The sequence below is a fragment of the Protomyctophum bolini genome (genome assembly GCF_963924005.1).
Source record: "Protomyctophum bolini genome assembly, chromosome: 2".
Classification (NCBI taxonomy): Eukaryota; Metazoa; Chordata; class Actinopteri; order Myctophiformes; family Myctophidae; genus Protomyctophum; species Protomyctophum bolini.
In genome coordinates, this window is record NC_137863.1 from 17,873,618 (window position 1) to 17,890,020 (window position 16,403).

Here is a 16,403-nt window from a genome sequence, read left to right on the forward strand (position 1 = left end):
GCTGGAAGACGTTGTCGTCGTCCCCCCCCCCCCCCCCTCAGTGCTGGAAGGCCGTGTCCCTCGTGTCCCCTCCCCCCTTCCTCCCACCCTCCCTCGCCCTAACCGCGCTCCCTTCATCCCTCTTATTCCCCCTCTTTTCTCTCTCTCTCTCCGCAGGGAGCTGGACCATAATGACATCTCAGGCACAATAGAGGACACCAATGGAGCCTTCTCTGGACTGGACAGCCTCAACAAGTTGTGAGTGTGCCCCCCCCCCCTCCTCCTATTTTTCGTATCACACACACACACACACACACCCCTCATCCCCTTCCTGGCCTGCCGCTGGTTCTGGGATCGACTCCGCTGTTCCTTTGGACACAGACAATCAGAACGTGGGGTAGCTAGGCTTTTCTCCCCTTCGTTTCCCTTGGATCCTCACAAAAAACCCCCCTAAAGAACGCTTCCGTCCGGAACCCCCACTCGACTCCACTCGACTCTCTCGCGCTCCGCTGACAGCGCCGTCTGTGGCACGGTCCAAACGGCCGGTCCAAAGAACCAGGGGGTGACAGAGTCCACCGGGCTGAGGGATGACTTAAAGAGACCCACTCTGCCTTTCATTTATTTATTTACGAGTCTTTTTTTTCCACACAAAACATCCAGGTTTTAGATTTTCACTTTGGGTCAGTCAGTGTGCGGAACCGCCAGCTGCACCGCCCACGCACCCCCCCCCATCCCCCCATCCCCCCCACCAGCACCCCACAATCTGGTTTTCATCTTGTTGCTTCCAAAACGGCAGTGGAAACGACAAACCCGCAAATCATATTCTAATCGCTTATTTACAACCGTAGCCATGTGATGTTAACCTTCTCATCAGGTCTAATAAAAATAAAATAGAGAAAGATAATAAAAGACCGGAATAGATGTTCCTGGCAGCTCCCAGATAAAATATGATATGTGTCCAAGATGGCTCCCGGTGTGAGACAGGAAGAGAAGATGGCATATGTTTGGGTCCAAGATGGCTCCCGGTGTGAGACAGGAAGAGAAGATGGCATATGTTTGGGTCCAAGATGGCTCCCGGTGTGAGACAGGAAGAGAAGATGGCATATGTTTGGGTCCAAGATGGCTCCCGGTGTGAGACAGGAAGAGAAGATGGCATATGTTTGGGTCCAAGATGGCTCCCGGTGTGAGACAGGAAGAGAAGATGGCATATGTTTGGGTCCAATGCCGATCCAGATTTTGCAAGAGTCCAAGCCCACCAATTACCAATGTTTTGATTGATATTTTGTCAAAAACAAAAATCAATAATAGCCAATCTACGAGCCTGCATTGCAACAAGTTGTAAGCTTGTAAATTATATTGTGTGCGGACATTCCACTTTTTTTCTTCATAAGCTTGTAAATGGCTCATTTTGAAAACTTTTTGAAAATGTTGCACCTATAATGACATTTTGCTCATTGCTCATGGATCGTAATGGAGGCAAATGTTGGAAATAGTCGAGTGTAAACCTGTGTCCAAAACTGTTACTTTTCAGGATTCAAAAATGGCAAAAGTAGCAGATCTACAAGCTCAAAACACGTTGCTTGCAGATCTGCTACTTTCGATGCTTTCGTGCAAGGCTGTAGTTATCAAGTAGGGCGAGTAAAACACAAACAGTTAGAATATGGAGATAAGAGGTTTCTGCACGACAGCAACGACATAACAGTGATATTCAACTGAAGCCGTACTCACTAAGCCAGCTCTAGCTCTGTCCATCCTCTCTCTCCCCCCCCTGGTCCCTGGTTGGCTGGAAGTTAGAGAGGGTCGGATTTAGGAGGGCGGGTCCACTCGTCAACATCAAACGCCTCACAGCCCCGCCTTCTGACGTGGCCCGTCTTTTGTCCCCAGTAGTTTGGCGGAAACATCACGCTTGCATCCCCAGCGCTGGCACTCTGAGTGCACGCACGCACGCACACACACACACACACACACACACACACACACACACACACACACACACACACACACACACACACACACACACACACACACACACACAGAGAGACGAGATAAACAAAAACACACAGAAGAATAGAAAACGGCAGCAGCGAGACCTGTGTGTGTCTGCGTGCCGTGCCACGTGAGTGTATGTGTGTGTGTGCGTGCGTGCATACACGATTACACGGGACTGGGAGAGTTCACAGACATGGTGAGCTAGTCAGCCGTGTCTCCCCTTCCTGTGAAGGAGAGGAGAGAGGAGAGGATGTATGATCATAGTGGGGATTATAAACCAGCCCGCCTCCTTAACAAGTGCACACACACACACACACACACACACACACACACACACCTTGCTACACGTGTCCTTACAAGCTGTGTTGTCCCTATCGGTGAGAGACAACCTGCCCATTCTTATGTCAACCCCCAACCCATACATACACACATACACAATACACACATACACACACTTAGCCCCGCCCTGTCATCACTATTGCATTCTAATAAAGATAAAAGTGCTCTTTGAAGAGAGGGACCCACCTGACCCCTAACCCCCCTGGACCCCCCCCAGCCTCGACTCAACCTTCCTCTAAGCTAATCTCCGCACAGTTCGGATTTCCAATACCCTCTCCAGACGTGCGCACACACACACACACAGTCACACGCACGCACACACTCTTATCAGATTCAGCTTTGCTAATTGAACTTCTCTCCTTGTCCCCTCCTCCTCCTCCTCCCTGTTCCTTCTCTCGTTCTCTTCCTCTGCTTTCACTTCCATTCTAATCCTCCCCACTGCCCCCCTCCCCTTCCCCCTCACCCCTTCTTGTTTGGGGGTCAACGGCAGGACTCTGTTTGGAAACAAGATCAAGTCTGTGGCCAAGAAAGCCTTCTCGGGCCTGGAGACCCTGGAGCACCTGTGAGTATGCCCACCTCTCTCTCTCTCTCTCTCACACACACACACACACACACACACACACACACACACACACACACACACACACACACACACACACACACACACACACCGCCCCCACTCCCAGTGGAAGAGAGAGAGAGAAAGAGAGAGAGGCCGAGGAGGGTCTGCCAAAAGTAGCTGGTGGAGAGAGGGGGCTGCTCCGCAATTTAATAGCGTCTTTGTAAAAGGAGAAGAGCGGGGCTTTTGCTGCAAAGGGCCCAGCTGCTTCCCCTCTCGTTAGCCTAGCTAGTGCAGCGGCCTCAACTCTGCCCTTTCCCCTCCCAACACAGACCGAAGCCCCCCCAACCCCCGCCCCAACAACCCCAACGCGTTTTCGTGCATGGGAACAAGGTTATTGAGCGTATGCTCGGCTTCGTAGAAGAAATGGAATTTCTATAATCTCTTAGCCGTGTCTTTAATTCGGTCAAATATGCCCGGCACTTTTGCCCCACCTTGTTTTTGCCAGGTGCTTGAAAAGCGCCTGGACTACATTTGCTAGTACCTCTACTAACGACCATAAAGACGACCATAGTTGACACTTTTTCATGATTGGCTGCCTCTAAGCCAATGGGAGACTTATCCATAAAACCCATAGTCTTAACGACATAAGATCCCATACTCTGAGTGCACCTGGCAGTTATGACTGAGTTGCTAGCCCCTCCTATATACAGGTTTAATGTTTGTTTTTAGTTTAATGTTTGTTTTAAAAACGCCATTGACAATGAGGGGAAATGTACATCATCTTGTCCCTAACAAACATTAAATCCCATTAACAATAAAGATAATTTAATATTTGCTTGGACACCGTTTATTTTACATCATCATTACATCATAGCAACATGAGTTAGACTTTAATATATTAGCGCCCCTCACGATTTTTAGCCTCTTGTAATGAAAAGGGGCGGTGTTATGTGTGTGTGAACTTTTTTGTATGCACCTTGCTGTCCCGTACTCACGTGAGGGGACGGTGGGGATGTCGCTCAACCTCTAATTTCATGATGTACCCCGTCAGGAACCTGGGGGAGAACGCCATACGCACCATCCAGCCGGACGCCTTCAGCAAGATGAAAAACATCAAGTCACTGTAAGTCCCTGGTGCACACACACACACACACACACACACACACTATCGTCTTTGTTGGGTGGAAACAAATCTAACTCTGAAAAAGTGTGTAAATGGACCGGTAGATTTAACTCTGGATTTCACACACCATGCACACACACACACACACACACACACACACACACACACACGCACACGCACACGCACACAAATGCACAAGTGCAGATGGAAACACATACTCCCCGGGTTGTTTTGGCATCCGTGACACAGCGCAGTCACCCCTCCTCTGCAGGAGGAGACACACATGTATCCCGTTACACTCTCACATTGGCTCGGTGGAAACTGTGATTCTGTGCAGGATATTGTGACATGTGATATTACACCGCAGCAACACACAGTATTCTCTGCAAAAGGAAAAACAATGGAGAACTTAATCTCGGCTCCTTTTCTCTCGTGTTCTTCTTTGCTCCCTGTAGCCTCATCCAGAGCGACAGCTTCCTCTGCGACTGCCAGCTCCACTGGCTCCCGGAGTGGCTGGTGGCGAGGACCCTGCAGGACAGCGTCACTGCCACCTGTGCCCACCCCGAGAGCCTGAAAGGCACCAGCATCTTCCAGGCCCCGTCTCGGAGTTTCGTTTGTGGTGCGTTATACGTGTGTGTGTGTGTGTGTGTGCATGTTTAGCTAGTGGAATACAAGAAGACCCATATTGTCAGCTGTCCTCTATGTGGTTGTTTACATATTTTGCACGCGTTTCGTTTATGTCTTGGCTCTGTCCTCGCGGCGCTGACATGCTAATGCTTCTGCATTCCCCGCTGTTTGTTTTATTTCTTCCGTTCAGAACATTTCACTTTTTTTTAATACATAGCACTTGTCTATAAATTCCAGGAATCTGTTTGCCCACCCCCCCTATTTGCGATTTTCAGAGCGCAACACTCCAGTGCAACCAAACTAAATATTACTTTAGTTTATTGATAGATGTACTGTAGGTAGACAGGAAATGGGGAGAGAGATGGGGAGGGAAGACAAAGAGAAAAGTTCGTCGGGATCGGGACTCGAACCCGCGGCACACTGTCATGCGGTCCAGTCAAGGTGCCTGGACCGCTAAGCCGGCCCAGGCCTTGTATTTTAGTTGTAGTCCCTCGCTAGCATTTTGTCTAGTTTTTATTTGTTGACGAAATTGTCAGCATATTTATAGTTTATAGACATCATAGCTTAGTTGTTATTTAGTTCTCGTCAGTGAAAGAAAGGTAGCCGACGGACATTTTTCAGTGGACGAAACAAACCCTCCTCTCCAAACATGCTAGCATGCTAACATGCCATGCTCTCCCTCCCGCAGACGACCTGCCCAAGCCGCAGATCACGGTGCAGCCAGAGACCACGGTGACGGTGCTGGGCAGCGACGTGCACCTCACGTGCACGGCGGCCAGCAGCAGCTCCTCCCCCATGACCTTCGCCTGGCGCAAGGACCAGGAGCCGCTGCACCACGCCGACACGGAGAACTACGCGCACGTGCGCGCCCACCACCACATGATCCACCACGGAGGGGCCGTGGGCGAGGCGGCGCCCGGCGGGGCCGCCAGCAGCGTGATGGAGTACACCACCATCCTGCACCTGCGCCACGTCACCTTCGCCCACGAGGGACGCTACCAGTGCATCATCACCAACCACTTCGGCTCCTCCTACTCCACCAAGGCCCGCCTCACCGTCAACGGTAAGGGTCGCCCGGCCACCTCTTCGTTTCAGAGCGCTCGATTGGTCGGAAACGTAGCTGTTGTAGTGGGGCGTGAACCAATCGAAAGTAGCAGATCTGAGCCTGTAGATCTGCTACTTTTGCTGCTTTTGAATGCTGAGAAGTTTTACATAGGGCTGTCCCGATCCGATCACGATTGGATCAGGAGCAAAAGAATAACCCGACAACCCTAGTATCAATATTATATCCATATCATGCCATTAGACTGGATATTGTCTGTGATTTTGGTTGGATATTGTCCTATTCTCATATAATATTATGGTGTTCTATAAACATATTAATATCTGATTGGGAAAAATCTGTATCGGGCTATCAGCACATATCAAAATCAAATGATCGGAATCGGAACGGGAGCCAAAACAAACGTCCCTAGGTTTCTACCCGACAGAGACGGAAGCCAAAACACAAGTTTGGTCTAGCCGACTGAGACAGACGTAAGGTTTCCTGTTGAATAATGAACTCATCATTCACAGAGACGTACAGTGGTCTGACTGAGACAGACGTAAGGTTTCCTGTTGAATAATGAACTCCTCATTCACAGAGACGTACAGTGGTCGCTGTGCAGCCCTCCGTCTGAACACAGTGTCCATTCACTCTCTTACTCTGGTTGGACAATTTGGAACAAATCGATTTTGGTGCACGGCGTCAGTGCTTGCTGACAGGGCCATCTCCGCCACACTCTGTCACTGTGCTGCTGCTGGGCCTGCCCTGCACAGGGGACCAGTGTCACTGTCTGGGGGAATGGTTCCCTGCCCAGCTGTGATTCAAACCTCACATATAGCCTTCCTTCCTCCCTGCTTTCATCCAGTTGCACCAGTGACGAGACCACACTTTTTTTTAATGCGTCATCTTTTTATATCGTCTCTGTCGGGTGGAAACGCTGCATGTCCGAAACTGTTATTTCTCAGGATATGTTGGTTTGATTTTTTTTACACGGTGCATTGTTATTATGAAAGACAGATCCGTTATGTAGACAAAATAAATAATAAGAGCGATCAAAATAAGCAATTTAGTGCAAGACCCGGCACGCACGGACAGAGCTGCAGTGCGCCCTGAATGGAGTCATGTAATTTTTCACCTGTACTGTATTAGATTAACGTGCAAAAATGGTTAACCCGGAATTCTCCTTTAGCTATCAATGCCGACTGCGTCCGACTTACACTAAAACTCTACGCTCTCCTCTCGTCTCCCACCTCCCCCCCACCGCAGTCCTGCCGTCGTTCGTCAAGACGCCCAGCGACAGCACCATCCGCACGGGGCAGACGGCGCGGCTGGAGTGCGCGGCCAAGGGCCACCCCACGCCGCAGATCGCCTGGCAGAAGGACGGCGGCACCGACTTCCCCGCTGCCCGCGAGCGCCGCATGCTCGTCTTCCCCGACGACGACGTGTTCTTCATCACGGACGTCAAGCTGGAGGACATGGGCGTGTACAGCTGCACCGCCCGGAACACGGCGGGAACCGTGTCCGCCAACGCTACCCTCACCGTACTGGGTAAGAAGAGACCACCATGCATTACATAACGCTACCCTCACCGTACTGGGTAAGAAGAGACCACCATGCATTACATACAATACATAACGCTACCCTCACCGTACTGGGTAAGAAGAGACCACCATGCATTACATAACGCTACCCTCACCGTACTGGGTAAGAAGAGACCACCCCATGCATTACATACAATACATAACGCTACCCTCACCGTACTGGGTAAGAAGAGACCACCATGCATTACATAACGCTACCCTCACCGTACTGGGTAAGAAGAGACCACCATGCATTACATACAATACATAACGCTACCCTCACCGTACTGGGTAAGAAGAGACCACCATGCATTACATACAATACATAACGCCACCCTCACCGTAAGAACAACACATGGTAAAACATCAAATACATATAAATAGTCATCAAGAATCATAAGCAAGCAGTAGAATATCTGTACAGTGAAGTTATGAGTATAGACTGCTATGTCTACATCACATGCTATCTAAATGACATAAGTTTAGCCTTTGAAGTTTGCATACCCCTGTAAGGTTGTATAATTACTTATATTCTAGTGTCAATGTTTGCTCTTTGTCACTGTTGAGGAAAAGACTGCATTTGTATAGGGGTTCCCCGATGGAAAGGTAGAGTTACTTACGTATAGGGGTCAAAGAGGTTAGGTGTAGAAGAGGAGGAAATGAGACCAAGTACAGAGGCAGTCAGGCAGAGCCAAATGTCAAGCTTTACAAAGTAGGCCTGTTGAGGGTTTATGAAGCCGGTTAGAAAAGACGGGTAAACAAACAACAACAACAACAACATTAATTTACACTGATAATACAAGTTTATATAAAGTCTACAAAATCACAATTTTATGCAATATTATGTAGTGGGAGGTCCCTGCTTCATCTCACTCTCTCAGCTTAAAGTGTCCTTCGCCTGAAAAACTTTGAAGGCCCCTCAATAGTCGACTGAGTTTCAGATCATTATTATCATTATCAGTCAACCACAGCTATTCGAATTGGCTCATGATTACCAAGCTCCACGCGGGGCAGCAGACAGTACCGTGGCCCGTGTTGTGACTGGAGTTGGAGTTTCAAAACACAGTGCTGAACATTTCTCCCCCCAAACGTTTCCAAAAAAGATGGCGGCCAGTTAAATATATTTTGGTAGCCCAGTTGGGAATTGGTCAGCCTCGAGGCCGCAGAATGAAACGCTTTATATTTCTCTCTTTTCTCAGCAGCTGTGGCCTTGCTGTGGGGTCAGGGGAGGGGGGGGAGGGATGGGGTCATGGCTGGGGTCAACGGGGGGATGGTGGGCCGGGGGGTGAGTGAGGGGGGACTCACAGAAGGGTGTTTGTTAGGCATTCTAACCCACCCCACCCTCTCTCTGTGGGAGGGACAGTCATGCTTGTTTCAACTGCAAGCCTCGGTGCTTCTGGTTTATTGGTTGTTTCACGTTGCTGTTATCGCACCGCCCTGAAGGAGGACTGTTGCTCGCCGGAGCCCTCAGACACAGTGCTGGCGTGGTGTGGTCGCTGGTCGTTCACACAGACAGCAGCATGTTGCTGGCATGGTGTGGTCGCTGGTCGTTCACACAGACAGCAGCATGTTGCTGGCATGGTGTGGTTGCTGGTCGTTCACACAGCAGCATGTGGTCACTGGTCGTTCACACAGACAGCAGCATGTGGTCACTGGTCGTTCACACAGACAGCAGCATGTTGCTGGCATGGTGTGGTCGCTGGTCGTTCACACAGACAGCAGCATGTTGCTGGCATGGTGTGGTTGCTGGTCGTTCACACAGCAGCATGTGGTCGCTGGTCTGGTCGTTCACACAGACAGCAGCATGTCGCTGGCGTGGTGTGGTTGCTGGCCTGAAAACCCTGAAAAGTAGATGTTTTGGTGGACATACAGTATGAGGTTTACGCCCGGCAGAAACCTAATCTACAAATCACACGTTAGGATGCAATGTTTCTGTCGTGATAGTTTATCTTTGCTTTAATCCATGGGCATAGCGTGATGGGAGACTGAACGGGTGGTGGAGTACATGCAGTAGCTAGCTGGTAGTCGGTAGCAAGCACTAATCCCCTCTACAATGTACAACATTGGAGGAGGTCGCCGTGTCTCAGGGCCAATTGGCTGATGTTTGGGTTTGTAGAGGTGGATTGGGCGGATGGGAGGGTGGGGGGTTTAATGTAGCCGAGAGGCCCCTGTCTGGAACAGCAGAAATTGGGGGGCAAAGCAGAGGTAGCGATGGGGGAAGGGAGTAGAGAGGGGGGGGGGGGGGGAAGGAAGGGGTGGTGAAGGACAGAAAAGGACGAGGAGAAGGAATAGAGTGAGGCGGGTTAAGTGAGATCTCTTAATCTGGTGCATGTCCCACTGTGAAGGGAAATGCCCTGTCTGAGAGCAGAGGCCTACCTCAGTCAGCGAGCACACACACACACACACACACACACACACAGAGAGAGAAAGAAAGAAAGAAAGACTTCAATGTGCTCTATTGAGTGTCCAAAGTTGCCAGGGGGAAACACTGAAAACATTGTTTGTTCTGATTCTGAAGAGGATTCTGTCCTCCTGATTACTTGTGAAAACAAAGTTTCTGTCGAAGCGCTAAAACTCAATTCAGACGTTGACACACGGTAATATATTTCACGCCCGTTAATTTTTTGGCTGGCTGGACAGACGGATGGCGGGAATTGACCCGTCATGTCAGACGACATGGAGAAAGGACAGATTCGAAAGAACTTCCTTTTGCATGTCAAACTCCACTTCCAACATCTAGAAATAATCCGACTTGGCCGCGGCCGGTGTGCTCAGGCAAACCCAGTTGGCCTTGTTGGAGGCCATGTGGGGAGGGTTGGTTTCTATCGCAGCACTACTGCTGCGTGTTGGTGAAGGAGGGACATAACCAGGTCCACTCTCCCAGTGAAACGCCTCACACTATCAGCTGGAAACTAAAGCGGTGGCCGCAGACGTATTTATTTGGTCTTGGCAGCAGAAGATTGATCTAGTCTAGTTCCACGTTCCCAAGTGAACTCCAGCATTGAAAGGAGCCTTGTGTGATTTTTTGAAAGAGTCAAAACTCGGAGGTGTCGTGTTTAGCACTGACCTAAATACCATCATTAACCATCTGAAGCCCTCAGTTATGCTTCAGTTATTAGAAAATTGCAAGCTCACCACGCTGTAGCACGGCACTTCATGCCACGCTGCAAGCTTGTACATCTGCAATTTGGGGATTTTTTTAATTTATTGTGAGAACTACTGATTTAGAAGACATTTTGTAGAATCACAGGTTGAAAACCACTGGGTTTAAAGAGTGACTGACTCTCTTCTCCCCCCCCCAGAGACCCCCCACCTGGCCCAGGAGCTGGAGGACCGCGTGGTGGCGGTGGGCGACACGGTGGCGCTGCAGTGCAAGGCGCTGGGCAGCCCGCCGCCGCGCATCACCTGGTTCCGCGACGACCAGCCGCTGCAGCCCTCCGAGCGCCACCACTTCACGCCGGGCAACCGGCTGCTGGTCATCGGCGCGGCCGCATTGGAGGACGCCGGCCGCTACACGTGCGAGATGAAGAACCCGTTGGGCACCGAGCGCGCCCACAGCCAGCTGGTGGTCACGCCGCAGAGCCACGGGGGAGCGTGCGCGCCCTCCGGCAGCGGCGGCCCCAGCACGGTCACCATCGGCATCATCGTCATCGCCGTGGTCACCAGCATCGTGGTGACCTCGCTGGTGTGGGTGTGCATCATCTACCAGACGCGGAAGAAGAGCGAGGAGTGCAGCGTCACCAACACAGGTGAGTCAGTCCACTCCGTGGTCAGTCCACTCCGCGGCGAGTGAGTCCACTCCGTGGTCAGTCCACTCCGCGGCGAGTGAGTCCACTCCATGAGCGAGGGGATTCGCTGTGGGAGTGCCTTTCCTGGGTCACAAGGAGCGCCCCAGGAAAGGCACTGACGAGTGATTAGACTTTAATATAACCCAACATGCTCTGTGTACTACTGATACATCCGATATACAGAGTAAAACACTTGTGGTTCCTAACATTGCAGCAGCAATTATGACGATAACTATAGAAATAATGTGCATGAATACTTACAGTATGTATTCTTGTGGATTACGAATCCTGCAAAGTAACTGTTATGGACATATGAGGTTTCTAGAATACTAGCATAGTGAATACTGCTCCCATCCATGGAACCATGCACAGTAAAGAAACCCAGCTAATTTAAACTTGGGGGTGTAAGAACGGAGGGTTCTAACGTGTCCTCCATCTCGGTCCCAGATGAGACCATCGTCCCCCCAGACGTCCCCAGCTACCTGTCCTCCCAGGGGACGCTGTCTGAGAGACAGGACGTCTGCATCAGGGTTGAGGCTGGCCCTGGGAACCTTCCCAACGGACACATAGACAACACAGGTAGGTACCACACGCGTGCACACACACACACACACACACACACACACACGCACACACACACCTTCCAGCCAATGGACACAGACAACACAGGTATACCGCACACACACACACACACACACACACACTCCTCTGTTTTCTACACAGATACCTTGTATCTTGTAAGTAGCGAAAAAGATAAAAGACTATCTACAAGCGTTGTGAGCTTGTAGATCTGTTACTTTTGAGGTGGTTAAGTGGTTGTGGGGTTTTATATAAATATTGAACCAATGAAAAGTATTAACGAGAGCTTGTGACCAAATAACTACATCAGAACACAGGTGTGCCTTCCCCCCCCCCCCCCCCCCCCCCATTTCCTGAAAAGTTACAGTTTTGGACATCCAAGGTTTCCGCTATTTGCATAATGATGCCTGAAAAAATAAATTAAAGGAGAGTGTGGCTGTCAGCGGAAGACTGCACAACATCAGACATAATTAGAGCCGACGTGCTAATAAAAAAATAAAAAACATCCTTCCCGGCCCCCCCTCTCTCTCTCTCTCTCTCCAGGTTTCGACGGCGCGGTAGTGTGCACGGACTGCCTGGAGAACGGCAACAGCTACTCCAAAGACCCGGACTACCTGACGCACGGCTACGGCCCCGCGGTGGGCCTGGAGTACCAGCAGCACTCCCTCCCTCGGCACCGCGACACGGGAGCCCCGCCGCACGCCGCCCCCCTCTGCAACGGCACGCCCAACGGCATCCGCAGGGACTTCCAGGGGTCCACGTTCGCCAACAACCACGACACGTCGCCGTGGAACCATCACGATAGAAATGGTGAGGCGACGGCGCTTTTGAGTTCTCTTTTTGTTTGTGGGTCTTTTTCAGCCCCTTTTCGCTCCAATTTGGTCGTTATATGCCAATTGATACATCCCCACACACATGTATGTGCGTCGTCACTGCTGTTGTATCCTACTGGAACTCACCCGCCATTGAGGAGCCCCCAGCGGGAGGATGTAGCCTCCGTCCTAATCCTCCCACCCAACACTCGCTGCTGACAAGCAGAGCAGCAGCACAACCAAATAGCACCCTCCCCACCCCGCTTCACTCCCCATGAACACGGCCAATTATGTAAAGTGTAAAGACACTCGACAACGCCAGATGCGCCGCGGTGGATTCGGAGCCTCTAGATTTGCTCAACTGGGAGTCTATGTTATTTTGTAGGTAGGAGATAGCAGGATATTCTTTTTTGCTTATTTATTTTTTGCTATTACTGTATGGTAAACCATGTTGCGAAACGGTTTGGAATGCACAATATTTCCCAAGAGGTTTCCAGGCTCACTGCCATGTTATCAGGATCTCAGGTTTCCATTAGAGTTTACCTCCAATTATCTCACAGACCACAGCGCTGAGACGAGGGGCTTTCGTGATTGATATGAATCAGCGTGCAGGGTTTCTTAAAAACCCTCTTTAATAACTACGTTTGTGCCATTTCTATCAATTGATACCCTGGGAAAACGATAGGGGTGCTTGTTCAAGGTAACCACAGGGTTTTGAGCTGATTTGTAAAGCGTTGCTGATGGACTGGTTCGTGCACTACCAGTACTTTGACAGTGTTATAGTCGTTGCAGGGCAAAAGGCCCTGAAGACACATCCCCCCCCCCAAAAAAAAATGAAAATGTGCATCGAGTTCCTCGCTCTGCTAGACTTTTTGGGGGGGAACGGCACGTCAGGGCCTGCTCTGGGATTCAGCTGGAATGATCCCAGAATGGAATCGTCGCACAGAATGCTGATTCTCACCTTCAGATGTCAACATCGCAGCACGCACGCACACATTCCATCGCCTCCATAGCCCAAAGCCACATGCCGAGAGATGTCTTCATGAATGCACGAAGACATGCCCCTGTCCCTCTTCTTAGGCTAGGTTCAGACTGGAAGCCCAAACGCAGATTGGAATCAGATTGATTTTTACAAAGTTTAAGTTTTGCGTATCATAATCAAATGTCCAACTCAGTGTTGTGCAGCCATGCCCGGCCAGGACAGGTCCTCTGAAGGTGGTCTAGGACGGTCCTCTGAAGGTGGTCTGTACAGGTCATCTGAAGGTGGTCTGTACAGGTCCTCTGAAGGTGGTCTGTACAGGTCCTCTGAAGGTGGTCTGTACAGGACAGGGGGACAGGTGGTGATTACGTGGTTGGCAGTCTGCTCAAGCTGCACTGTCTGCCAGGTCCCACTGCCTATGAATGCGTTTATCAACATGTTACGTGCCACGTAGTGTAGGTTTGTCTGGGACTTTCGTACGGTGGTAATTTTGCCAGACAGCAGGGAACATAAAAATAAAGGGACATTCACTTACAGTATATATCTTCCACTTTGTTCTTTCCCTCCCAGGTTTGTCGGTGAGCAGAGCGGGACAGACGACGGCCCCGCTGCAACAGGAGGAGTCCTTCCACAAGCCGGTGAAGCTTCACCACGGCCTTCACCACGGCCCCCCCGCCCCCCACACAACGGAGCGCGAGGCCCAGCTCACCCAGACTCTGCTGTCCAACGGACACGCGCTTAGAGCCTCTCAGAACGAGAGCGCCCCCCTTAGGAGAGCCAGCGACTAGCAGCACACCCCAACACATCTATCCATCCATCCATCCACGATTCACAACCCACCCCCCCAAAAAATATAATAATATGGACTCGCGATTGCTGAGCGGAACTTTTAGTTTGTTTGTTTTTTGCACTGGGAACTTTGAACTGCTACCTCAGACTGAGGCTGAATGTCCCCTCGACCCTCCCTGGGTATTTTATGGACTGAACGAGGGAGCCGAGAGGGGGGTTAAAGGGCGGGGGGGTAAAAGGGGTGGGGTGGGGTGGGCGGGGGGGATAGCATCCGGAGTTTGAAGGCGGAGCTTGTATGGGTGGCGTCCCATCTGAGCGTTATGAGCTGTACATAGTTTAAAAACCTTCCCCTGGGAGGTGACCAATCGAAATCCTAGCTCCAAATAATGTGACTTGCATTTGAAGCATGCAAATGTAGGGAATATTGTACAGTTATGTGTCTGTGTGCAAAGGGGGTTTAAAAAAACAAAACAAAAAATCTAAAAACAAGAGAGAGACAAAACAGAGAAATATACCTTTGGACATTTTGAGTGTACATAAGAGTTTTCTTATATATTATATATTATATAAACTTTTACAGAAGAGTATTTGAATTTATTCTGTGCATGACAAAGAAAGGAGTGATGGTATTTTTGTTCTTTTTTTTTTTTTTCTCAGAAAAAAAAACAAGCTCAGTCTTTTTCAGCTTTTACCAGCTTCAACTGCGGTGCCTTATTGCATGATCAAAGAACACACAAGAAACCTGACTTCTAATAATAGTCTGTATCAAGAGATTTGTTTTGATTCCGTTTTTCTTTTTTTGTGAGAGAGAGCTACCGGTACACTCTTATCATACAACAGATACACTTTATTGCACTTGAATGTTTTTGACAATAATAATACAAAAAAAAAAACACTGTCATACCATGGCCTTACTTACAGCAGTGGTTCTCAAACTGGACCCCCTCCTAACGGCAAAGTTCCGCCTACTGTGTTACGCTGCGTTCGGACGGCATGAAACGATGAATGGGGGCGAATGCAAATTGCAACGCAACGTCTGCAGTGGAGCGCCCGTCTTTGATTAAAAGGGGAACATTCCCAGTTTCAGTATAGAAAATGACAAATGGATAAGCCATTGTGGTCCATTAAACATTCAATACAAAATAGAAATGTATATAAAAATATTGTATGAATATTTTTATATACATACATATTGTATAAATATTGTATAGTGAAAGACCCGCAAGGGTCCATTTGGAAGCCCTTCAAAAGACCCCGAGTGGTCCCTGGATGGACCCTCTTTGAGGACCACTGCCTTTCAGAACCGCGACTCGCGCTCACACACACACACACACACTGCTATCGTATGAAGGAAGAGGTTTGATGTAATTTATTTTGGTATTTCAAATGGTACAAGACAAGGGACGGGAGAGATACAACTAGGACATTTTTAAAGCACTTTCATGTATTCCTTTGTGAATGGAGTTCTAGGAATGCAGATTATGTCCATGGTGCTCGTCAACAGTAATGCAGGAATCTTCATTCTAGGTACTCGAAAGACCTTAACTGCAAAGCTGCTGCATTTCTGTTAACCCGGTGTGGTCCAACTCTGCAGCGCCTCTCTACACAGAGCAATATAACTATAAAAAGAGTTTAACTACAAGTACAATATGGTTATAGACAGTGCTCCTGTTATTGTCAGGCTGTAGCCGGTACCTCTACCAGACTGTAAAATGGAAACGGGATCTTCTCCCACTATGCAGCAGCATACTTTGGCAGGCATGCTTTGTTCTCCACAATAAACATTTTAATATGCACTTCGATACCAAGATAAGATTTTAATTGGCCTAAAAAAACAAACGCTTTAGCTCTGTGCAAAGCTTGAGTTGTACCCGCGTGCCGAGAATTAGCCGACCTGTGTTAGTTTGTCAGTGAAAAACTGTAGTCGACGAACATTTTTCTTTTAGTCTTTTAGTCGACAAAATCAACACTGTTGAGCTGACAGGTCTGCTGTTCTCTGCGAGCGACGGGAGCATTAATTAGGCAGGAGAAAGATGGAAGAATGGAGGGAGGGTGACCTCTTTGTTGTGTCCTATTGTGTTACTGCTGTCATGTGCCTCAACAAAAACAACTTGTGTGCTCACCAACAAAACAGGAAAATGGTAAATGGCCAGTAATTAAAACGCCTTTCGTCAGATCATCACCATCACGCGGTGACAATACTGTAAAACAA

The 16,403-nt window shown here is 49.4% G+C and overlaps 1 protein-coding gene across 1 annotated transcript in view; it reads left to right on the forward strand.

Annotated features, from left to right (window-relative positions):
• lrig1 (leucine-rich repeats and immunoglobulin-like domains 1) overlaps positions 1-14,340 on the forward strand; it is a 53,720-nt gene extending 39,380 nt beyond the window's left edge. The window contains exons 9-18 of the mRNA XM_080781696.1: positions 157-237; positions 2,798-2,869; positions 3,921-3,992; positions 4,448-4,611; positions 5,308-5,682; positions 6,931-7,212; positions 10,547-10,993; positions 11,480-11,611; positions 12,155-12,421; positions 13,973-14,340. Coding sequence (XP_080637822.1) covers positions 157-237; positions 2,798-2,869; positions 3,921-3,992; positions 4,448-4,611; positions 5,308-5,682; positions 6,931-7,212; positions 10,547-10,993; positions 11,480-11,611; positions 12,155-12,421; positions 13,973-14,190 — 2,110 coding nt within the window. The 3' untranslated portion in view covers positions 14,191-14,340. The remainder of the gene's footprint in view (positions 1-156; positions 238-2,797; positions 2,870-3,920; positions 3,993-4,447; positions 4,612-5,307; positions 5,683-6,930; positions 7,213-10,546; positions 10,994-11,479; positions 11,612-12,154; positions 12,422-13,972) is intronic.
• Positions 14,341-16,403: the final 2,063 nt, after the last annotated feature.